At 42.9% G+C, this 25,479-nt stretch overlaps 1 protein-coding gene across 1 annotated transcript in view; it reads right to left on the bottom strand.

The window, feature by feature from the left end:
• Window positions 1-25,063, bottom strand: part of TMED10 (transmembrane p24 trafficking protein 10) — a 45,754-nt gene extending 20,691 nt beyond the window's left edge. Inside the window, exons 1-2 of the mRNA XM_030803449.1 lie at window positions 24,772-25,063; window positions 89-200 (exon numbers count right to left, since the gene is read on the bottom strand). Of these exons, the coding sequence (XP_030659309.1) occupies window positions 89-200; window positions 24,772-24,996 (337 nt within the window). The 5' untranslated portion in view covers window positions 24,997-25,063. The remainder of the gene's footprint in view (window positions 1-88; window positions 201-24,771) is intronic.
• Window positions 25,064-25,479: the final 416 nt, after the last annotated feature.

Here is a 25,479-nt window from a genome sequence, read left to right as displayed (position 1 = left end):
TGAAACTAGATATTAAGTGCTGACTGTATTAAGGAGCACTAGAGTTGGAGAAGATTCTTAATCCAGAGAAACACTCTTGATTACTCACCCTTGCTCTCAAAACACACTTCAAACATGTCATAATCTTCAGTGGTAAAGGCAAATTTCCCCTTGGTTGCATCCTCTTTGGAGTAGAGAATATGGCCAGCAGAATCTGTGATCTAAAATAAGAAAAGTAGTAAGAATAGGCAGCAAATAACACTTAGGAAAAGAACTTACAGAAACTGGGAAGATAGAGACACTATCTATGAAAGACAATTGATAGTTCTCATTATGATGACTATGTTCCAACCATCCCCAAAGACAAAAACTGGATTAGAAGATTAAATCCAAATACAGCAAATTTCATTCATTCAAATAGCCTAATCACATTGTGGGCTAAAATCTGTTGCTGCTATAGGATATCTTATCATACCAAAAAGTTAATCTAGCGAATGCTCCAAGTTACATACATTGGATTTACTGGCAAAAACTCACTAGTATCATTCCGCATAGATGAACATGTCACAAAAATGAAAGTAGACAATTATCAAAAGATTATACAAGAGGGATAAAGATATATAAAAACACATTTATTCTATAAAACAAATTTGATAGGGAAGGGGTGTGGGTGGAGAATAAAATTAGGACACACAATACAAGGACAGCAGGAAAAAAAGCATACGTAGAGAAGACAATCCAGGAGATGTATTCCTGCAAATTTCATGTTAATTATCTCAACGGCCAGGTAGAGTGGGAACAAAACACAGGAAACAAACAAGAAGTTTCTGGCCAGGCATGGTGGCTCACTCCTGTAATCCTAAACTTTGGAACGCCGAGGCAGGAGGATCACTTGAGCTCAAGAGTTCAAGACCTGGCCAGGCGCTGTGGCTCACGCCTGTAATCCCAGAACTTTGGGAAGTCGAGGCGGACGGATCACGAGGTCAAGAGATCGAGACCATCCTGGCCAACCAACATGGAGAAACCTCATCTCTACTAAAAATACCAAAATTAGCTGGGCGCAGTGGCATATGCCTGTAGTCCCAGCTACTTGGGAGGCTGAGGCAGGAGAATCGCTTGAACCCGGGAGGCGGAGGTTGCAGTGAGCCAAGATTGCGCCACTGCACTCCAGCCCAGATGAGAGTGAGATTCCGTCTCAAAAAAAAAAAAAAAAAAAAAAAAGAGTTCAAGACCAATATGGCAAAACCCCATCTCTACAAAAAATACAAAAATTAGCCAGGCATGGCGGTGCGCACCTACAGTCCCAGGTACTGGGAAGCTTGCTCTGTCACTGCAGCCTGGGTGACAGAGCAAGACTCTGTCTCAAAAAAACAAAAACAAAAAAAAAGAGAAATTTATCCAAAAAAAAAAAAAAAGATATCCTTGGCTTCCATAAATGATTATTCCTTTCTTCTAGGTCCTTAGCTTTAGTTCTTCAGACTTAAGCTGCTCTATTACCAAAGAATGGCCTATCAGCACAGAAGAAAGGGCATATGCTGGTAAGTAAACAGCCACATACAAAGCAAGGGAATTCCATGGTAATTTAACAGCCTGGATCTCAGCCTTCATTTCTAGAGCACGTGGCTGTCTTAGTAGAAAGCACATTTCATCACTTAAGACTGGAAGCTACTTTGCAATGTGGAACACAAAAGTAGTGGCTTAATTACATTAAACTGGATGTTCTAATGCTATTTGTTAAAACATAATTCTTTTAAGGGGAAATTTTAAGCAGGAAAATTAAGTAGCACACATTTAAGCTTATATATTTAAAAGTACTTTATAACAGTAGTTATTTCTGAGGGGTGAGACTTTCTCTTTATATTTTTAATTTTTTTTCCTTTTTTTTTTTTTTTGAAATGGAGTCTCACTCTGTCCCCAGACTGCAGTGCAGTGGCGTGATCTCGGCTCTCTGCAACCTCCACCTCCTGGGTTCACACCATTCTCCTGCCTCAGCCTCCCAAGTAGCTGGGACTACAGGCACCCACCACCATGCCCAGCTAATTTTTTTGTATTTTTAGTAGAGACAGGGTTTCCCCGTGTTGGCCAGGATGGTCTCGATCTCCTGACCTCATGATCCAACTCGCCTTGGCTTCCCAAAGTGCTGGGGTTACAGGCGTGAGCCACCACGCCTGGCCTTTTTTTCCATTTTTAAAAATGACATGTAGCCGGGCATGGTAGCTCATCCAGGTGCAGTGGCTCATGCCTGTAATCCCAGCACTTTGGGAGGCAGAGGCAGGAGGATCACCTGAGGTCAGGAGTTTGAGACCAGCCTGGCCAACATGGTGAAACTCCGTCTCTACTAAAAATACAAAAAAAAATTAGCCAGGCATGGTATTGGGCGCCTGTAATCCCAGCTACTTTGGAGGCTGAGGCAGGATAATTGCTTGAACCCGGGAGGCGGAAGTTGTGGTGAGCCGAGACTGTGCCACTGCACTCCAGCCTGGGCAACACAGCGAGATTCTGTCTCAAAAGTCATGTATTACTGGATCACTTATATTCAAAAATAATAATAAAGCTATTTTATTTTGGAAAAAATTGATAATAACTAAAGAAAAGTTATCACTACTAGATAAATTTGAAATGACAGATTAACTAAAAAAAGTTTTATGGCACATCTTCTAAATTCTCTAATAAACAGTAGTATTAGTCAACCGTCTTCTGCCATCCAGCACCATTTGCTAATTTGTCAAACTTTTATTTTTATTATTTATTTATTTATTTATTTTTGAGACAGAGTCTCACTCTGTCACCCAGGCTGGAATGCAGTGATCCGATCTCGGCTCACTGCAACCTCCGCCTCCCGGGTTCAAGCAACTCTCCTGCCTCAGCCTCCCGGGTGGCTGGGATTACAGGCTCATGCCACCACACCCGGCTAATTTTTTGTATTTTTAGTAGAGACGGGGTTTCACCGTGTTAGCCAGGATAGTCTTGATCTCCTGACCTTGTGATCCACCGCCTTGGCCTCTGAAAGTGCTGGGATTACAAGTGTAAGCCATCTCACCTGGCCTTTTTTTTTTTTTGAGACGGAGTCTCACTGTGTCACTCAGGCTACAGCGCAGTGGTGCAATCTCGGCTCACTGCACTGCAACCTCCGCCTTCCAGATTCAAGTGATTCTCCTGCCTCAGCCTTCCAAGTAGCTGGGACTACAGGCATGTGCCCCTAAGCCTAGCTAATTTTTATGTTTTTAGTAGAGATGGGGTTTCACCATGTTGGCCAGACTGGTCTCCAACTCCTGACCTCAAGTGATCCACCTGCCTTGGCTTTCCCAAACTGCTGGGATTACAGGTGTGAGCCACCACGCCCGGCCTAATTTGTCAAACATTTAAGATACCTAGACCTGTGCTGGTCACTGGGATACAAGTATGAGTAAGATAGTTCCTGTCTTCAAAGGGCTTATGAGTCTAAATGAGGAGAGGAGGGTGATAAGAAATGAGATGCCTTCATAGTGGTTTTGGTTTGCATTTCCCTGATGGTTAGTGATACTGGGGAACTTTTAATGTATTTGTTAGACATTTGTATGGGGTGATAAAATATGTTAATTAGCTTGATTGTGGTATTCACTTCACAATGTATATGTATTCCAAAACATCACATTATATATCTTGAATAGAAACAATTTTTATTTGCCAATTATACCTCAATAAAGCTAAGAGAGAGAGATAGCACTTCACTGCCATGTGCAAGGCATGCTACCAGAGGTATGCACAATTGCCATGGGATTATGGAGGGTCAGGGAGTGTATCTAGGAGTGGGTAACACATGAGCTGAGTCCTAAAGGATGAATTTCAATCAAGGGAAAGAGGGGTAAAGACATTCAGGGTAGAAGAGACAGCAAATATGAAGGCCTGGGTCCAGAAAAACATAAAACAAAAATATGGCATTATCATATTACTAATAGCTAGTATTTACTGAATACTTACTAAGTGTCAAATACTGTGTTGCTGCTTTATAAGTATTTTAAATTTAATCCTCACTATAACCCTACTGGCAAGAATTATTTTCCCCGTGTTCCATGGGAGGAAACTGAGTGCCTGGAGAGGTACTGGCCCGATCATGTAGAACTAGAATAGCATGCTAAGGAGTTTAAGCTTCATTTAGTACAAAGTGGAAGGGCAATAAGGAATTTGAAACAGAATGATGTGAGTCAATGACAATTCAGAAAGATGAAGCCACCAGTACTATGAAGACAGACTAGAGAAAGACAACCCTAGAGATAAGGAGGTGGGTTGGGACACTATTCCAGTACTCCAGGTAAGAAAGGAGAAGGGCCTTCAGTATAGAGAGAACGAGACAGATTTTATTTAATTAAAATAATTTTAAATTTTATTTAATTTTATTAAGGTTTATTAAATTATATTTGATTAAATAATTTAATTAAAAAAAAGTTTAGTAACCCATGAACTGAAGAGTTTGAGGGATTTTAAGGAGGTAGAGTCTACAGGACAAAACCAAAAAGTAAGTGCCCACAGAGATCAAGTGAGAAACATACTGAGTCTACTGGACCAGCACAAGCCATACATAGCAAACTAGAAAAGATGGCCTGTGTCACAGGAAAAGCCAATGACTGCCATGGCACTCCAGGTTTTCAGATCATCCAGTTTTTCAAGAGAAGGTAGACATTTTAAATTTCATTTGAAATCTCCTAATTTTTAAATCTTTACAACCAATCCCAACATTTGAAAAACTATCTCAGGCCGGGTGTGGTGGCTCACACCTGTAATCCCAGCACTTTGGGAGGCCGAGGTGGGTGGATCATGAGGTCAAGAGATGGAGACCATCCTATCCTGTCTCTACTAAAAATACAAAAATTAGCTGGGCATGGTGATGCACGCCTGTAGTCCCAGCTACTTGGGAGGCTGAGGCAGGAGAATCGTTTGAAACCAGGGTGAGAGAGATCGCGCCACTGCATTCCAGCCTGGTGACAGAGCAAGACTCCGTCTCAAAAAAAAAAAAAAAAAAAGAAAAGAAAAACTATCTCAAGGAAAAACAAAACATGTCTATAGAACCAAGTTCTTCTGGGCCAACAATTTTGCCCTCTCTACAGGACAGAAAGAAAGCTGACTAACATCACACAGAATGACTGCTGAGTAGCACTGAGATCTCAGCTAAGATAATGAACCACACATTTCTAGTGGTACAACCTAGCAGCCAGGATGCAGAAGCAAAGAAAAGGCACATGCATGAACTGATCGGAGCTTGGGGTTCTGCAACTGAGTGGTTTGGAAAGATAAAAGGATTAAAGAATCATGCTATATACTTTACAAACATAAAGAATCATGCTATATACTTTACAAACATAATCTTTAATCAACAACTCCATGGAAACTGGTCTTGTTATCCCCATTTTACTGATGAGGAAACTTAGTAACTTGTCCATTATAGCAGTTAATAAATAAATTGTGTTGGCCAGGTGCAGTGGCTCACACTTGTAATACCAGCACTCTGGGAAGCCAAGGTGGGAGGATCACTTGAGCCCAGGAGTTTGAGACCAGCCTGGGCAATATAGTGGGATCCCATCTCTACAAAAAATAAAATTAGCTGGGTGTGGTTGACATGCACCTGTGGTCCCAGCTACTCAGGAGGCTGAGATGGGAGGACTGCTTGATCCCATGAGGTCGAGGCTGCAGTGAGCTGTGATTGTGCCACTGCACTCCAGCGTGGGCAACAGAGTGAGAACATGTCTCAATAAATAGCCAGGTGCAGTGGCTCACACCTGTAATCCCAGCACTTTTGGGAGGCTGAGGCGGGTGCATCACCTGAGGTCAGGCGTTTCAGACCAGCCTGGCCAACATGGCAAAACCCCGTCTCTACTAAAAATAACAAAAATTAGTTGGGCATGGTGGCAGGTGCCTGTAATCCCAGCTATTCAGGAGGCCGAGGCAGGAGAATTGCTTGAACCTGGGAGGCGGAGGTTGCAGTGAGCCGAGATCGCACCACTGCACTCCACCCTGAGTGACAAGAGCAAAACTCCATCTCAAAATAAAAAAGTAAAAATAAATAAAAATAAATAAACACTGTTACGTGGATATGAGAAACGTCTAAAACCCACTCTCTTTCCACATCCCATGCTGCCTTCCCCCAAAAGGAATGTCTGAATGAAGAGGAATGTACAGAGGCCAAGAAAGACTAATAGAATCTTTGCATCAGTGCAAATCAGAGTTGAGAGTCCTCTCAAGTGTTAACACAGCACTCATCAGTCTGCATTCTCCACCTTAGAGAGATCAGCAGGCAGCCACAAGGTGAAGACCTTGAAGTTAGCATCAGCTAAACAATCAAGGGAAATTTAGCCTTGAAGATTCTTAAAGGTTTCTTGTGATAATTTTTCTGAATCATAAACTGAAAGAAGCAAAATAAAAAAGGACTACTTTATTTTTATTTATTTTTGAGAGGGGGCCTCACTCTGTTGCCCAGGTTGGAGTGCAGCTGCACAATCACAGCCTACTGCAGCCTCAACCTTGTAGGCTCAAGCCATCCTTCTGCCTCAGTCTTCCACGTAGCTGGGACTACAGGTGTGCAGCACTACACCCAACTAATTGTCTTATTTTTTGTAGAGACAGGGTCTCCCTATGTTGCCCAGGCTGGTCTCGAACCCTTGAGCTCAAGTGATCCTCCCACCTTGGCCTCCCAAATGCTGAAATTACAGGCATGAGCCACCGTGCCCAGCCAAAAAGTACTTCAGAGGGCTGGGGGCGGTGGCTCACGCCTGTAATCCCAGCACTTTGGGAGGCCAAGGCGGGCAGATCACCTGAGGTCGGGAGTTCGAGACCAGCCTGACCAACATGGAGAAACCCCCATCTCTACTAAAAATACAAAATTAGCCAGGCATGGTGGCGCATGCCTGTAATCCCAGCTACTCGGGAGGCTGAGGCAGGAGAATTGCTTGAACCTGGGAGACAGAGGTTGTAGTGAGCCGCGATCGTGCCATTGCGCTCCAGCCTGGGCAACAAGAGTGAAATTCCGTCTCAAAATAAATAAATAAATAAATAAGTAAGTAAGTAAGTACCTTAGAACCTTGGATACACACATGTAAGTCAAAAAGGTCTGAGAACTAACCAAATCACAAAGTAATGTGTAGTCATTAGTGTGATGCCTCTCTTCCTTTCTTCAGAATCAGTTGACCCACAAAGATACTCACTTCCCCAAGATTCTCACTTTATAAAGCATAAAGACAAAATTTAAGAGCAAAGAAGAAGTTCAAAAAGGTAGACAGCAGGAATAACAGATTTTTCACATTCCAAGCCAATCTAGAAACTCTAATTTGGATTTGGACTTTTCTCCTATGAATAAAGTTGCAGACAACATAGAACTTGGCTAACATAACTTTCCAGATTTGCTCATTGCATTGGCTTAATTCTGAAGGAAGAAGGTTAAGAATTACAGGTTGCTGAAAATGTCTAAATGTTAAGTGAAACTGGTAGAGGACAGCCTGGAATAAGCATCAAGGTGAAAGTACTGAAAAGAGTCATCACAGACTTCATCATCTCCATGCTAAGGCAAGGAAAGAGACTAAGTCATTGGCCTAGGACAAGTAACTGAATTTAACAGTGCTTGCAGGATTTGCATACATTTGCCCAACCACTTTATTTCCTGGAAGAATAATCTCTTAATTTTCCTCCAAGATATGAACGGTGTCCTTCAAAAACTTTTTTTTCTTTTAATTTAAGGAGAGGAGTCTCTCTACATCATAAAGGAGCTTAAATGCAGGTCATAAAACTCTTAAGGCATTGCTAAAAGTACCTTACAAAATGAGTTAAGAAATCTGCTATGTTTTTCTGAAAGACTCCAGGAAAATCACATCTCTAACTGGTACTCCAAAGGGGTAAATACTATTTAAATTGTCCTCTACCACATTGTACTGAGGAACTGCAATCACAGAAGAAACATTTGCATCGTCTCTTCTATGACATCCGAAGATTATTAAAGACTCACTTTAAGGCAAAAACTGAAATTCATTTCAAGAGGCTGAAGGCAAAGGGTCCGCCACTGCAGCCTGCACCTTTTATCAACATGAAATTTACCTCCCAGAAATAGTGTGTGATGATGCTGGAAGTTCCCCCAGGGTCTCCACATGTCTACACTCCCTATAACCTTCAGATGACACAACTACATGAGGTTATTTATCTGGATATTTGGAAATCCAGGCAGGCAACCTGATAACTGAACTTTCAGGTGGGGCTCACTCATATGGACTGTTTGAGCATTCTAAAACATCTCAGGATTTTTCTGAAAATCAGTAGGTTTCCTATCTAGTTCATATAACTTTGTAGTTATTTAGGAGCCAAGTCATCAGTCTTAAAGAAAAACAGAACAAAACAAAAATCACATCTTCCAACTCCAACATCATTACATAAACCAGGTAGCTAAAATTAGGGAATAGGAAACTGGGCCAAGCTCAATGACTAACCAGAGCCAGCAAAGTCTAATAGGCTAAAATGATAGCTTAATTTCCTTTCATTAAAATGTTCTAATTACAGATCACCTTAAAAGGTCATCTGGTTTCTCAAGAATTGAGAAGTTTTTTTTTTCTTCTTAAATTGTCCTAGAGAACCACCTTGGTGAATCAATAACTGCTACTTTTACCTACTATAATAGCAAGACCTTAAAAGGATTCTTTTCTTCCCTTTTAACAATAAATACTTATAATAGTAAACATAAAGTTCTTTAATTAAACAAAGGTAATACCAAGCTATAAAATTTGCCCATATGACATCAAGGAATAGGAAGTAATAAAGATTTGTTTCTAGATATCACCTTCTGAAGAAAAGCAAAACAAAGTTCACAACTTAAAAAGTAGGGGGGATGGGCACGGTGGCTCATGCCTGTAATCCCAGCACTTTGGGAGGCTAAGGTGGCGGGTCATTTGAGGTCAGGAGTTTGAGACCGGCCTGACCAACATGGCGAAACCCTGTCTCTGCTAAAAATAAAAAATTAGCCGGGCATGGTGGCAGGTGCATGTAATCCCAGCTGCTCAGGAGGCTGAGGCAGGAGAATCGCTTGAACCTGGGAGGCGGAGGTTGCAGTGACCCGAGATCATGCCACTGCATTCCAGCCTAGGCGACAAGCTAGACTCCATCTCAAAAAAAAAAAAAAAGAAGGAAAAAAAAGTGTTAATTTTATATGCAGAGTAGGTGATGTCAAGAATATGTGAATACTCACACTGAGCCTGTGAGAAGTGCGAAAACAGGTAACTGGGAAGATAAACTCATTTAAAATTGGATTTTCTTGGACCATGCTAGGCAGTGGCTGGAAACAGATTTTTGAGCAGGTCCTGCTACTGAAGCCTGCTCTCATTCCTTTACCAAACATTCAAAATAAAACTTCAAAAGGATCTATAAGTAGCTTAGGTCAATAAGGCAATTAGGAATAAAATGGAATAGAGTTCACCTGAGGGAAGAAAAAAGTCTTATCAAGAACCTGAACTGAGCAAATGATATCTGTATAATAAATTTGGTTCTAAGTTTTCTGGAAGCCAAAATTAAAAGACTAAAGAGACATTTGTTTTCTGATGAAAGCTCACAAATTTATCTAAGGGACAATTTTCCTGGAAGTAACCATGAACAACAATTTATCAGGAAGATCCTCGTAAAAGGACTGTAACTAACAGACTCTTCATTTTCAACCACGATCTTGCTAAAGATACAAGTACAGTTCAAATGAGTTCTTTTAGTGACCCTCCGTAACAATGAATGACCTGATCTAATGCAGAAGTGAGACCTGGTTCTCTGCCCTGCTCCTAAGCACTACATCCTAGCCCACCCCTGCTGCTCACAGAATTCCACCCTTACTCTAAAGTTGCAGGAAGGATGGGACTACTTTTGGCCACTTGCTAGCACAACTGCGTTTAAAAAAAAAAAAAAGGTTCCAGAAAAAGATGCCTTAAAAATAACACTATCCACCCAGACTTAATTCCCTTCTCCAATAAAGGCAACTAGGGCTCCTTGGAGAAATGATCCTAAGACTGAGGAAGGAAATGTACAAAATGAGCCTAGAGCATCTTATAGTGCCAGAAAGTAAGAAAGTGCTCAAAAACAAAAACCAGAGGTTGAGGGGGGCAGATCATTTAAGGTCAGGAGTTCAAGACCAGCCTGGCCAACATGGAGAAACCACATCTCTACTAAAAATACAAAAATTAGCCAGGCATGGTGGCACCCACCTGTAATTGCAGCTACTTGGGAGGCTGAGGCATGACAATCACTTGAACCCAGGAGGCAGAGGTTGCAATGAGAGGAGATTACGCCACTGCACTCCAGCCTGGGTGACAGAGCGAGACTCTGTCTCAAAACAAACAAACAAAAATCAAAATCCAAAAAATACAAGAATGGGGGTATGTCAAAAGGACACAGGAGCCTAAAGAGCTCCCAATAGCTAAAGCTGTAACAATTAGGGCAACAAAATATAGTACTGGTTTATAATCCAAAGTACACAGTAAACATCCATGAATCTACACTTACATATAAATGATTGATTAAATAAATAAATAAGGAAGAGAGACAAATCTTCCGTGAAGATTCTCAAATAATTTAGGCACCTGTAAGGAGTATGAAGCATAACTCCCCACTCCTTAAGTGTGGGCTACATAAAGTGACTTCCTTCTAAAGAACACAGAATAGAAAGGGGGAAAAAAGAGTAACTCTGTAGTGGACTGACCAAAACATCATTAAGGGGGAAAAAAGGAAAGAAAAGAATATTGTATAGTGAAGAAACCTGACAAACACTAATTCATCCAAATGATCAAGGGCAGTATCAACGTGACAAATCATGTTGATATGATGTGATGAAAATGACACTTTACAAGTGAATCCTGGTTTTGACAAGAAAAAAAATGACATTTTATTTCTGTGGTCTTCCTCCCCAAAACCCATAACCTCAGCTTATCATGAGAAAAACATCTGACAAATGCCCAATAGAGGGCATCCTACAAAATACTTGGCCAGGGTCCTCAAAACTCACAAGGTCCGCCAGGCCCACTGGCTCACACCTTGTAATACCAGCACTTTAGGAGGCCGAAAGGGGAGGATCACTTGAGTCCAGGAATTTGAGACCAGCCTGGGCAACACAGGAAGACCCTGCCTCTACAAATAATTAAAAAAAAAAAAATTAGTTGGGTGTGGTGGTGCATACCTGTGGTCCCAGCTACTCAGAAGCCTCAGGGAGGAGGACTGCCTGATCCCAGGTCAAGGCTGCAGTGAGTTGTGATCATGTCATTGCACTTCAGCCTGGGTGACAGAGCAAGACCCTGTCTCAAAACAAACACACAAACAAAAAACTCACAGGCCAGGAGCGGTGGCTCATGCCTGTAATCCCAGCACTTTGGGGGGCCCGGGCAGGCAGATCACTTGAGGTCAGGAGTTCGAGACCATCTTGGCTAACACGGTGAAACCCCGTCTCTACTAAATATACAAAAACTAGCCGGGCATGGTGGCACGCGCCTGTAGTCCCAGCTACTCAGGCAGCTGAGGCAGGAGAATCCCTTGAACCCGGGAGGCAGAGGTTGCCGTGAGCCGAGATCTCTCCACTGCACTCCAGCCTGGGCAACAGAGCGAGCCTCTGTCTCAAAAAAAAAGAAAAGAAAAGAACAGAAACAGGAATATCTAGCCTCTTTTCTCTCTGAGAGACCATACAACATAGTACTTTTAAGATGGAAGGTTCTAGAGTCAGACTTTCTGGTCCGTGCTCAAATCACAGGTGTGCCATTTACCAGCTGTAAACACTTGGGCATGTTCCTTAACTCCTCTACCTCATTTGTAAAATAAGGACAACAGTTGTACATACATCATAAGGTTATTGTGAGGATTTTGTTTTTTAGATAGGGTCTCACTGTGTTGCCCAGGCTGGTCATGTACTCCTGGGCTCAAGAGATCCTCTTGTGCCAGCCTCCTGAGTAGCTGAGATTACAAGGACATACCGCCATGCCCAGCTACTGTGAGGATTAAATGTTATACAGGTAAACTGCCTGGAACAGTGTTTGTCACATAGCAGGCATTCAATAGGTGTTATATTATTGTTATAACTGTTTGTTGGTGATAACTCAGAACTCCATAAATATTTAGGTCATTAACCATATTTTCTTTTTTTTTTTTGAGACAGTTTTGCTCTGTCGTAAAGGCTGGAGTGAAGTGGCACTATCTCGGCTCCCTGCAACTTCTGCCTCCCGGGTTCAAGCAATTCTCATGCCTCAGCCTCCAGAGTAGCTGGGACTACAGGTGTGTGCCACCACGCCCGGCTTTTATTTTATTTTATTTTTTTGAGACAGAGACTCGCACTGTTGCTCAGGCTGGAGTGCAGTGGCACGATCTCAGCTCACTGCAACCTCCACCTCCTGGGTTCAAGCAATTCTCCTGCCTCAGCCTCCCCTAGTAGCTGGGACTACAGGTGCACGCCACCAGGCCCGGCTAATTTTTTATTTTTTAAGTAGAGACAGGGTTTCACCATGTTGGCCAGGCTGGTCCCAAACTCCTGACCTTGTGATCCGCCCGCCTCGGCCTCCCAAAGTGCTGGGATTACAGCGTGAGCCACTGCACCTGGCTATATAAATATATATATATATATATATATATATATATATATATATATATATATAAAAATATATATATATATATAAAATATATATATATATATATATAATATATATATATATATATATATATTTTTTTTTTTTTGTATTTTTAGAAGAGGCGGGGTTTTGTCATGTTGGCCAGGCTAGTCTCAAACTCCTGAGCTCAGGCAATCTGCCTGCCTCAGCCTCCCAAAGTGCTAGGATTACAGATGTAAGCCACCATGTCTGGCCCATTAACCATATGTTCTAACCTAACAGTACTAATGGATGGCAAACTAGATAAATTATGCTATGTTCACTAAATCCAGAGATGATTAGGGCCCAAATGGCTCTTGCATGGAAACGGAGAGAAAGGGGTAGTCAGGTACACTCTCAAGGAAGCAGCAGCAAGATTTAGAAAATGAAAGGATACAAAATGCCTAACAAAGCAGATGTTTGATCCTTTTAGCTGGTAAAAAGACAGTAAGGAATCCAAGATGATGCCAGCTTTTCCTGTATGTGGTTTTTAACTTAATAAGGAATAAACTACATGAAGAATCCAACATTAGATATGAGGGAAAGAGAGGATTGAGGTTGCATATATAATTATCTCTACTCTTCATAAGAATTCACAAGTGAATACTGAGCCAAAGGGTCTATTCCCCTAAGATATAAAAAAGCAGAAAGAACACCAACTCATTAAAGATGCTATGGCTTTAGATAGAAAAATATACCAGAAACATGTTCTTTTTCTTTCTTTCTTTTTTTTTTAGACAGTCTCACACTGTTGCCCAGGCTGGAGTGCAGTGGCATGATCTTGGCTCACCACAACCTCCACCTCTCAGGTTCAAGCAATTCTCCTGCCTCGGCCTCCCGAGTAAGCTGGGAATACAGGCATACGCCACCATGCACGGCTAATTTTTGTATTTTTAGTAGAGACAGGGTTTCACCATGTTGGCCAGGCTGGTCTCGAACTCCTGACCTCATGATCCTCCCGCCTCGGCCTCCCAAAGTGTTGGGATTACAGGCGTGAGCCACCGTGCCCAGCCTCAGAAACACTTTCAAAAGGGACCACTGTATCTCAAAAACGAAAAACATAAACTCTGATGGCTTAGGTGCTATATTTAATGGGCATAAAATGAATTTAAGCTGATCTTTTAAACAAAAGCATGTACAAAGTCTATCAAGTAGATTCACTGTATCACATGGGAGGGGGGAAGAGGAGATCGAACATCTAAGGTAATTTCAAAAAAAAAAAATTAGATGTGCCCAGCACGGAACAAAAGTAACAAGGACATAAAAAAAAAAAAAAAAAAAAAAAAAAAAAAATAAAAAAAAGATCACATCTAGATTTTGCCCAGAACAAAGTCAAACTTAGCCCACAAGCAGCATTTGGCAACACTAAATTCTTTCAAATTTCTAGTACAGTTCACTGATAGTATAACATAGTACATAAGTATTGCTTAAGCTAAAATATGATCAAGGAGGCTAGGAGGCTTTCTCTAGAAGTGCTGAAAACCAGAAATAGCAAATTTCCAGGCACTGGCATGATAATGGATAGATGCTCTCTTCCTGCTTCTATCAGCATTTGCTACATTAACTTAACATAGGCAACACGTCATGCTTACTTGGGGGAGGAGTGGAGGGGGGAAGAAAAGGGGAGAAAGAGAGGGAGGAAAGGAGGGGAACAAGAACGAAAGACCCGTTGCTGCCCTAACAATACTACTGTGGGGGTGAAGCCAGATCAAATGTTTTTTTTCATACTGTTCCAAAGTTATTTACGGTAAAAACCTCCAGCGTGACCCTTTTATTATGGGCACAAACAAAGCCTTGTTCTTTCTTAACAACTATTCCCTTGATTTCCCACATTTCATGTTGAACAATGAGGTTGGGAGCACAGGATAAAGCAGATGACATCAACCTCCCTCAAGTTGGAGACTTGTTTGGGAGCCCAAGTTCGGGTCTATGGCCAGCTGGCTGATTTCACAGAGGGCTCTACTGTCCAGGCTGCCAGGCTCTATATGCATATGGGGGCAATGGCTCAGGATCAAACTACCAGTCAGCAATTCACACAAGAAACAGCATAGAAGTCACTGCACCCCTACTGGGTTACCTTTATATATTTGTTCCACTTTCCTAGAAACCAGACTCAGTCTTCAGAAGTCAGCATAAAGATATGGTGTAGCAATTTCAAACTGGAAGCAGCCCCCTTCTCTAGATCAGTTCAAAACAGGGAAGGCTGTAGACAACTGTTTACTGAATAAGAGAGATTTAAATGAAGCAATGTATCCTTTAACTTTTATGGAGAAGGAAGCACAAGGTCAAGTTATAATTAAAAGCTAGGAACTTTGTATATAATACAAAAAGAAATTCGATTTATATTATTAAATGTTAATGTACCAATTAGCCTTCTGTACTGAACCATCTGTTTATTGACCTGTTTCTAACCCAGTGGACAACAGTCACATTAAATTCATGCTGAAGCGGGGAGGGATAGCATTAGGAGATATATCTAATGCTAAATGACGAGTTAATGGGTGCAGCACACCAACATGGCACATGTATACATATGTAACAAACCTGCATACTGTGCACATGTACCCTAAAACTTTAAGTATAATAATAATAATAAAAAAAAATTCACGCTGAAAGGGCCATATTTTTCCCTACAGAAAAAGTCTGGCGTAAGTAAGAGTTCATGGGATCGTTATTGATAAAAAGGATGGTTCATTTTGATGACTGAGCAACATGCATCCTATTCCTTTTTTTTTTTTTTTTTTTTTTTTTGAGACGGAGTTTCACTCTGTTGCCCAGGCTGGAGTGCAGTGGCGTGATCTCAGCTCACTGCAACCTCCACCTCCCCGGTTCAAGAGATTCTCCTGCCTCAGCCTCCTGAGTAGCTGGGACTACAGGCGCACACCACCACACCTGGCTAATTTTTGTATTTTCAGTAGAGACAGGGTTTCACCATGTTGGCCAGGATGGCCTCATTCTCCTGACCTCGTGATCCACCCACCTCAGCTTCCCAAAGTGCTGGGATTACAGGCGTGAGCCACCATGCCCAGCCAAAGCATCCTATTCTTTCTTCTTGTCAGCACAGAACAGACCTCAGTACAGATACCAGTAATAAAAAAGCTGAAATACAGTAACTCCAAACAAAATAATCTGAAAACTATGGCATATATACCATCTTTTCCTTCCTTCCTCCCTCCCCTGCCTTTTCTCCCCTCTGCCTCTCTCTCTTTCTCCTCCGCACCCCCACCCCCACCACTGCCCTTCTGTCCTCCCTCCTCCCTCTCCTCTCTCTCATCATGCCTGGCCTATAGTATCTTTTCATACAGCTTTTGGTGAGGGAAAAAAGAAGTTATAAGCCAATAGTTTCCCAATTGCCAAGTTACTTCTTCATAATCTTTAGGCTTAAGTTATGGTAGGCCTGTGACTCAAGGCTGAACTCTTTAAGGGATCTGTTTGGCTTTCTTATCTATAAGCTAGTTGGGAAGGACAGAAATCATAACTTGGTATAAGATCCAAATTTTCAGCCAGGTGTGGGGGTTCATGCCTGTAATCTCAGCGCTTTGGGAGGTAGAGGTGGGAGGATCACTTGAGGCCAGGAGTTCGAGGTTGCAGCGAGCTATGATCATGCCATTGCACTCCAGCCAGAGCAAAATAATAATAAAAATATTACTCAAATTTCTGAGTCCCTACAACAGGCTTTTATTATGGACCTGAAGTAATGGAGGAAACTTCTATATTCACTGTAAATGATGAGTTGATACTTCCTGCTTCAATTATGTGCAGCAAAGTCTTTATACCTGACACTAGTTAGCTTGATTTGGCCTCACTTTATGAAATGAGTAGGGAAGTATGGAATAGACTCAGTTTGGAAATCTTAACACAAAATGCATCTCAATATAGGTCTGAAGTAGAAATATTTGCAGGAGAGGACCACCCATCATTTCAATCCATTTATCTCTCTCTGTTCAGAAAGGCCTCCCCTGACCACTCAAACACCCTTTAACCCATCAGTCACCCCCTACACCCTAGTGCCTGAACTTCCATTATAGTGCTTATCACTACCTGAAATTCTATTATTTTAACTTGTTTGTTGTCTTTGTTCCCCATGACAGCTTGAGGACCTTGTCCCCTGTTTATCCCCATATTCTCAGCCAGGTCTGACACATACTAAATATTATATAAATATTTGTTGAATGAATGAAAGAATCACAAACTACTCCTAATTCCTCTCATTAAAATACTCCATATCTAGTTATTTCAATGACATATAGCATGAGGGGCTCTGAGAAGCAATTCAATTTTCATTCAATACAGAGGAAAGAAAAGAGTACTAATATCTATGGAGCACCATAATGGGCCCTGCACAATAAAAACCTCACCCATCTCAATCAGTCCTAACAAGTTTATGAGCTCTACGATTCCCATATTACAGAAACAGGACCAGAGAAGAAGGGTTAAGTAATCCCTGCAAGACCCACATAAACTTTAAGTGGTGGAGCTGCTGGGATCTGAACCAAATCTATCTTCAGATCTAGTCTCTACTATACCACAAGGCTTCTCAAGAAGACTAAGATGTTTAACTCAGTTATACAACAATATATGTGTTAAAGACACGAAGATGAATAAGACATTAAAGAGTTCACAAAGTAAACACTACACTACATGAAAAGTGTCATGTAAAACAGGATGTAATGGTACTATAGTATCTTTTCATACAGCTTTTGGTGAGAGGTAAAAAAGAAGTTATAAGCCAATGGGGCATATAGGGGACACAGAAAGTCAAAGATTGATCCAGGTTAAGAGAACATTATATTCAAAGAACTGTAAGGTGTTCAGTATAGCTAGAGTCAGAGTGGGAGGAAGGAAATAAAGAGAATGGAAGAGGGAAAGATCAGAGATGAGGCAAGGACAGTGCTTGCTCATCTGTTCACTAATTCCTTAGGATGAGGTCCTACTATGTGCCAGGCCTTATTTTAGACAAGCATTGCAATGATGAATGAAACCTAGTCTCTGTTCAAGCAGCTTATAGTTTATCCCAGGAGATGGGCAAATACACAACTGCAACACAGAGTGGTATATGATAACACAGGCGCATTCACTGGATACTAAGATGTTCCTAGACAGAAAGAAGGTGAATCAGTCAGATTAACCAAGGCACTATATTCACAGAGACCCTTATAAGAAAGACTGCCTCAGGCTGGGCACAGTGGCTCACGCCTATAATCCCAGCACTTTGGGAGACGGGCGGATCACCTGAGGTCGGGAGTTTGAGACCAACCTGGACAACACTGTGAAACCCCATCTCTACTAAAAATACAAAAATTAGCTGGGAGTAGTGGTACATGCCTATAATCCCAGCTACTTGGGAGGCTGAGGCAGGAGAATTGCTTGAACCTGGGAGGCAGAGGTTGCAGTGAGCCAAGATCACGCCATTGCACTCCAGCCTGGGCAGAAAGAGCGTAGCTCCATCTCAAAAAATAGACTGCCTCATTCAGCACAACCACCAAATGTTAAGCTCAGCTGGCCAGGTTCTGCACCAGTCTCCAGTTCTCCTCCTACCTCAAATCAAACCACAGCTGCCCTAAAGCAGGGGTGGAAATATGACCAAAGACAAGACAATCCATTGGCTGATCTGAGACCTACAATGTGGCCTACTATATGAAAAGGAGCTCTGGCACTGAGGAGCTGCACTTCAGAAGCTAAAATGATGCATAGAGAGAATCCTTGAAGCAGTCGTCAAAATATAAGAAAAGGTGGAACGGCTGGGCACGGTGGCTCAAGCCTGTAATCCCAGCACTTCGGGAGGCCGAGGCAGGTGGATCACGAGGTCAGGAGATCGAGACCATCCTGGCTAACATGGTGAAACCCCGTCTCTACTAAAAATACAAAAAATTAGCCAGGCGTGGTGGCAGGCGCCTGTAGTCCCAGCTACTCGGGAGGCTGAGGCAGGAGAATGGCGTGAACCCCGGGGGGCAGAGCCTGCAGTGAGCCAAGATAGCGTCACTGCACTCCAGCCTGGGCAACAGCGAGACTCCATCTCAACAAAAAAAGAAAAAGTGGAACTAAGTGAACGGACACTATGAAAAAGATTGAAAGCTGCTACGGGCTGCATCTGCTCACAAATGTGTTCTGTGGCTTGCATGGTATATTACATTTTCAAAAATGACACCTAGCTTGTGGTCTCCAAATACCAATCCCCACAAAAAGGAACTAGAATTCTTTAGAGAAACAGTTGTTCTGAGGTCAGAGGATAGACATATACAATATAAGCCTAGAACACTTTGTTGTGCCAGAAAACAAGGATGCTATCAAAACCTAACAGGATTATGTTGAAAAAATACAGGAGCCAATATGAAGGAACCAAAGGGACAAATTGGGCATAAAGAATGGAAACAACTGCCTAAAACACAATGATTCTGAAAGTTGAAACCAACAATTAAAAAGAGTTTAGTAAAATACTTAAAAAAAACCCCAAAAACTCTTGGACAACAATGAAAATGACAAGGGCAACAATTCCTTACTCTGACAATTATCAATTAGAATAAATAAATTCTGCATTTATCCCACCAACATGAATGATAAATTTTAGGATAATCAGATGATATTAATTCCTTAAGAACAATTTCAGCTAATAAATATGGAAGGAGTAACAGAATTAGAAAGTCATCATTTCACAACCTTAATGAAATAATAAATTCACACAGTAGTCATCAGCAGATTCCTAAGTGAAAGGTTAATGGGAAACTTTACAATGAAGGCTTCGGGCTATTACCACCCGGGTAGAGAGAAAAATGCCTCCCCCACACAAAGATGTCCACATCCTAATCCCTAGAACCCATGAATGTGTTATCTTACATGGCAAAAGGGATTGTGCAGATGTGATTAAATCAGATTAAGGGTCTTGAGGTGGAGAAGATTATCACAAGGGTCCTTATAAGGGAACGAGGGAGGCAGGTGAGTAAGAGAATGATATGAGATGATGATAGCCAGGCAGGGAGGGAGGAAGAGAGGGAGAAGGATTGGTGAGGAACAAAGCAGAGGATGGAAAAGGGAAGGAGAGGGAGAGAGTTAAAGATACTATGCTACTGGCTTTAATTTTTTTTTTTTTTTTTTTTGAGACAGTCTCGCTCTGTCACCCAGGCTGGAGTGCTGTGGCACGATCTCAGCTCACTACAACCTCCGCCTCCCAGGTTCAAGCGATTCCCCCTGCCTCAGTCTCCCGAGTAGCTGGGACTACAGGTGTGCACCACCATGCCCAGCTAATTTTTGTATGTTTGGTGAAAATGGGGTTTCACCACGTTGGCCAGGCTGGTCTCAAACTCCTAACCTTCAGTGATTTGCCCACCTTGGCCTCCCAAAGTGTTGGGATTACAGGCGAGAGCCACTGCATCCAGCCTGGCTTTAAAGATGGAGGAAGGAGATATGAGCCAAAGAACACAAATGGCTTCTAGAAGCTAGAAAGGGCAAGAAAACTGATCCCCACCCCACTCCCAAAAAGTCTCCAGAAGAAACGTGGCTCTGCCAAAACCTTGATTTTAGGACTTCTGACCTTCAGAACGATTAAGACAAATCCCTGATGTTTTAGGCCATAAATCTGTGGTAATTTGTTACAGCAGCAGTAGGACACTAAGACACACCTTAATCTACTTATCAATCTTAGCAGCAGCAATAAGGGGCACAAAAAGTACTGTGTGTTCCTGCAGTGACACCCTCGACAGAAAGATAAACCTGAATCTGGTTACATCCTTTTTTTTTTTTTTACACTTTAAGTTCTGGAGGGGTACATGTGCAGAACGTGCAGGTTTGTTACATAGGTATACATGTGCCATGGTGGTTTGCTGCACCTCTGCTTACATCTTTACAGCTGATTCCTTTTACAAAAACTATAGGGGAAGAACTGGTTAAAAGACACCTCTAGGAAGCAAATAGACAACTCCGAAATGCTGTACATTCTTTTAAGAGCAATTGACTCCAACAATTCAATTGCAAGGATAAAAAAGGAGGTGAGAGGAAGAGGAGACTGCTCTAGATTAGACACTTGAGAGAGACAACAAATTAACTTTCAAAAGATATTTTTGAGGTAAGTGGGATCATACTATACGGACTGGGTATTAAGGAATCATTGTTCTTTTTTTTTTTTTTTTTGGAGAGAGTCTCACTCTGTAGCCCAGGTAGGAGTGCAGTGGCACAATCTTAGCTCACTGCAACCTCCGCCTCCCAGGTTCAAGCGATTCTCCTGCCTCAGCCTAGAGTAGCTGGGATTACAGATGTGTGCCACCACGCCCAGCTAATTTTTTTTTTTTAATTTTTAGTAGAGACCGGGGTTTCACCGTGTTGGTCAGGCTAGTCTCGAACTCCTGACCTCGTGATTTGCCCACCTCGGCCTCCCAAAGTGCTGGGATTACAGGCGTGAGCCACCGTGCCTGGACATCATTGTTCATTCTGTGAGGTGTGATTAGCCACGTAATATTGTGGTTTATATTTTTAAAGAGATGCATGCTGAAGTAGGCAGGACTGAAATACATGACATCTGGGATTTACTTCAATACAATTTAGCATGAAATGATATGGCGGAAGCAGTTAAGATGACACGTGTGGAAAGATCCTGATAATTGCTGAATATGGGTAATGGGTAGAAAGGTGAACTCAATATACTATTCTCTATAACACTGAAAACAAATCAATGCCCAAACCAATCTGAATTGGCTGGTGAAATTTTTTTTTTTTTAATTTTTAGGGGGCCAAATCATTTTATTGAGGAAAATGGAGTGGCAGAGCAGTGGTGAGGACAATGAGATCCATGGCCCTCGGGTGGGCCGGGAGCTCCCAGGCTCTGCAGTGCTGAAACCTGGTTGATGAAATTTAAAAGTCTGGAGCCTTCACATCAAAATCTGGTGTTCCTATTTCATTTGAAAAATCAGATGTGGGCTGGGTGCAATGGCTCATTCCTGTAATCCGAGCACTTTGGGAGGCCGAGGTGGGCGGATCACTTGAGCCCAGGAGTTCAAGACCAGCCTGGGTAACATGGCGAAACTCCATTTCTACAAAAAAATATGAAAACTAGCCGGATATGGTGGCATGTGCCTGTAATCCCAGCTACTCAGGAGGCTGAGGTAGGAGGATCACCTGGGCCCTGAGGAGGTCAAGGCTACAGTGAGCCGTGATGGTGCCACTGGAGGGAGGGAGGGAGGGAGGGAGGGAGGAAGGAAGGAAGGAAGGAAGGTAGGGAAGGAAGAGGGGAGTGAAGGGGAGGGGATGGTAAGGGAGGGGAGGGGAGGGGAAGGGAAAAATCAGATGTGGCAAAAGGGCCCACATGCTTGCATGGCAAGTCTCATCAAGAACTGAGTATTGGTCACCCCTAATTAACAGTTTCCACTATGTCCAATTATTCTCCCATTTATCATCACTGCTTTTTAAAAATACCTGGTCCAATTTATTCAACGATATTACCTATTTGGCATTTGGGTTTAGGACCCTTGTGGTTCTATTAAGCTGGTTAGTAGCAAAAGAACAGAGCAGACACAGGAGAGCAACTGAGTGATGGTAAAATGCTACGGTGTATGCATAAAGTCCTGCTGGTTTATGTTTTGTTTTGTTTTGTTTTGTTTTGAGACCGAGTCTTGTTCTGTTGCCCAGGCTGGAGTGCAGTGACATGGTCTCAGCTCACTGCAGCCACCGCCTCCCAGGTTCTAGTGATTCTCCCGCCTCTGCCTCCCGGGTAGCTGGGATTATAGGCACGTGCCACCATGCCCAGCTACTTTTTGTATTTTTAGTAGAGACCGGGTTTTACCATGTTGCTGAGGCTGGTATTGAACTCCTGACCTCAGGTGATCCACTCGCCTCAGCCTCCCAAAGTGTTAGGGTTACAGGTGTGAGCCACCAAGCCCGGCCTAAAGTCCTGCTGTTGAGGTGCCTTCAGCAGCCCTAGATTCAATGTAATTCCCATAAGACCATGCTAAACTACGGTTCCTGTTATTTAGTACTTACTAGAAGCAAGGTAACATGCTTGGCATTCTAGAAAAGATGAACCTGAAAATAGTTCCTACCCTGAGGATACTAACAGTCTAATAAGTAGGTCAAGGCATAAACAAAAACAGTTCAGAAAATAAGTGAGTTCAGGGTACCGTTCAGGGTGGCTCCATGTAGAATGCAAAGTGGGAAGTGACCACACGTATAGCTCAGAAACAGATCATGAAGAGTACAACAAAGCACGTTGAGAAATTTAAACTATCAATAAGCAATAGTGAGCCACTGAAGGGCTTTAAAATATAAGAACAAATCAGACAGCAACACTGGAGATGAGAGCAAGGTCTCTTTCATTGCTGAAATTCCCTGAGTCCATGAACATCCTCTGAAGAGTTGGAAGCATGATCTCCCACCCCGGAAACACTATATCTAAGCTTCTAAAATCATGCCATCACTATTTTCCTGGGTTGAGAGAAGTTTGGTACCCAAAGAGAATAATAAAAGGAAGGGTTACAGATTAATTGCCCTGAAAATAGTTTCTCTCTCCCAAATAAAGTAGAAATAAATTACATGTATTATTACACTACTGAGTTCCACTACTTTAACATAAGTTATGGTCTTATTATATCTGAAACCCTTTTAAAAAGTACAAACGAGGCCAGGCGCGGTGTCTTACGGCTGTAATCCCAGCACTTTGGGAGGCCGAGGCGGGCAGATCACGAGGTCAAGAGATAGAGACCATCTTGGCCAACATGGTGAACTGTCATCTCTACTAAAAATACAAAAATTAGCTGGGTGTGGTGGCGGGCGCCTGTAGTCCCAGCTACTCGGAAGGCTGAGGCAGGAGAATCACTTGAACCCGGGGGGCAGAGGCTGCAGTGAGCCGAGATCGCGCCACAGCACTCCAGCCTGGACGACAGAGCGAGACTCCGTCTCAAAAAAAAAAAAGTAAAAATGTTTCTTACTATTTAGTATAACAAAAGCCCCACTGTGTTACAAACAAAAAAAAAAGGCACTTTGCTTATTGTGAATGAATAAAATTACCTAAAATGCAACCAAATACTGACAGTTATCAAATTATATTAATGTCTCAAAGACCAGGCCAGGCTACTCTAAGCTACAAAATAGGACCAAACTGGTATTATGGCAGTAGTTGTCACCATCTAAGAGCATAGCTGGTATTTACATAAAAGTAGCCAAGTCCAGATTCTGGCATACCAAAGAAAAAGGACTAGAGACTGAGACCATTTTGTAACCAATAATCGACTTTAATCAATTACAGAAATTACAAATTTAAAACAAGGAAGGAATAAGGTTGCAGCGCTTTTCCCTCAACATACTTAACTACCAAACTAAGTAAGAATCTATTCCATCGCAAGGACAGAAAACCAAACACCGCATGTTCTCACTCATAGGTGGGAATTGAACAGTGAGAACACTTGGACACAGGGTGGGGAACATCACACACCAGGGCCTGTCGTGGGGTGGGGAGAGGGGGGAGGGATAGCATTAGGAGAAATACCTAATGTAAATGACGAGTTAATGGGTGCAGCACACCAACACGGCACATGTATACATATGTAACAAACCTGCACGTTGTGCGCATGTACCCTAGAACTTAAAGTATAATAATAATTAAGAAAAAAAAAAGAATCTATTCCATCTGTGACACTTACTAGTTTATCCTACCTCTGAGTCTGTTTCCTCATTTGTAAAATGGGGCTAACAGTACCTACCTACTTCATAGGGTAGTGCATGAACCAAATGGTAATATATGCAAAGTAGCACAGTAACTGACACAGCAGATGCTCAATAAATAACATTTTATTAATCACAGTTTTGTCTCCTTTACTTTCCCGCAGGTATCGCGGTATCTTATGATGCCAATCCCCATAAATATTCAACATCCCAACACTTATTTGGAGAACCAAATTACGGTTCAAGGTATCTGAGACCAAAACTGGTACAGAACGTTGACAATCGCCCCAGCTCAGGTGTCACCACATCCGCCAAAGCCTCGCAGCCCTTCTTGGGGTTCCCAGGCGTTGGTGCCCCGCCCAGCCCCGCTAAAGGCAACCAGCCGGGTGAGGGGGCGGGCTCCACCGCACGTCTTTTGCGCTCCCGAGAGGCCAGAACAACTCCCAGGCCTCCGCCGGCCCGACTCCCCCGAACCCGAGCCTCCCCTCGCCTAAGCCTGCCGTCTTCCCTCCCGGCCCCACGTCGCCCAATGCCGCACCTTGAGGTGGCTGCGGAGGCCGCCAGCGCCCCCAGACTGGTCGGAGATCTCGTACGCGCCAGTCACTAGCAGGTCCTTGTGGATCTCCTCACGGAGGCACTTGCGAGAGTTAATAGGCAGGTGGAAGGAGATGGCGAGGACCAAGCTGGGGCCGAGCAGGAACAAAAGCAGCAACGCCAACGGAAAAGGGCCACGCCGGGCTGGTGGGCCAGACAAACCAGACATGGTGCTGGAGATTCGTTCACCACCCAAGGCCTCAACCGCGCCGGAACCGGGAGGACCCACGTGACTCACCTCTGACCTACTGATGCCGTCCGCGCCATTTTGGAGACTGGCAAATGGAGAAAGACCCTATAGCGAATCTTTTGAAAAGGGAAGAAAGGATAGGTACCATGTCAAAACCTCAAGTTTAAGCGGTTAGAGAAGCTTTAATAGATACTATTGCAAAAGTTTTATTTTTGTTGAAGTTAGTGACGACTGAGTCGGCCATGGCAAGTATGGGCAGCCCTGGAAGTAATTCTCCTTTAACTTCCCAAAGATGTACCCACGAGTTTAAAGGCGAGTGACACCATAGCAACCAAGCCCCAATAGGAAACAGCCACAAGGCCCTTCGCTGGGCCCGCCCACCGGCCGCCTAGGCGCGCGGGCGGGGAAATGAGCCAGTGTCTCCGGGGATGGGGCGGTTTGCAGGCACTCCCAAGCGCCTTT

Source organism: Nomascus leucogenys, chromosome 22a (genome assembly GCF_006542625.1).
Source record: "Nomascus leucogenys isolate Asia chromosome 22a, Asia_NLE_v1, whole genome shotgun sequence".
In the NCBI taxonomy this organism is placed as follows: domain Eukaryota; kingdom Metazoa; phylum Chordata; class Mammalia; order Primates; family Hylobatidae; genus Nomascus; species Nomascus leucogenys.
Note: the sequence above shows the minus strand (reverse complement) of the source record. Positions and strands in the feature narration are given on the sequence as shown.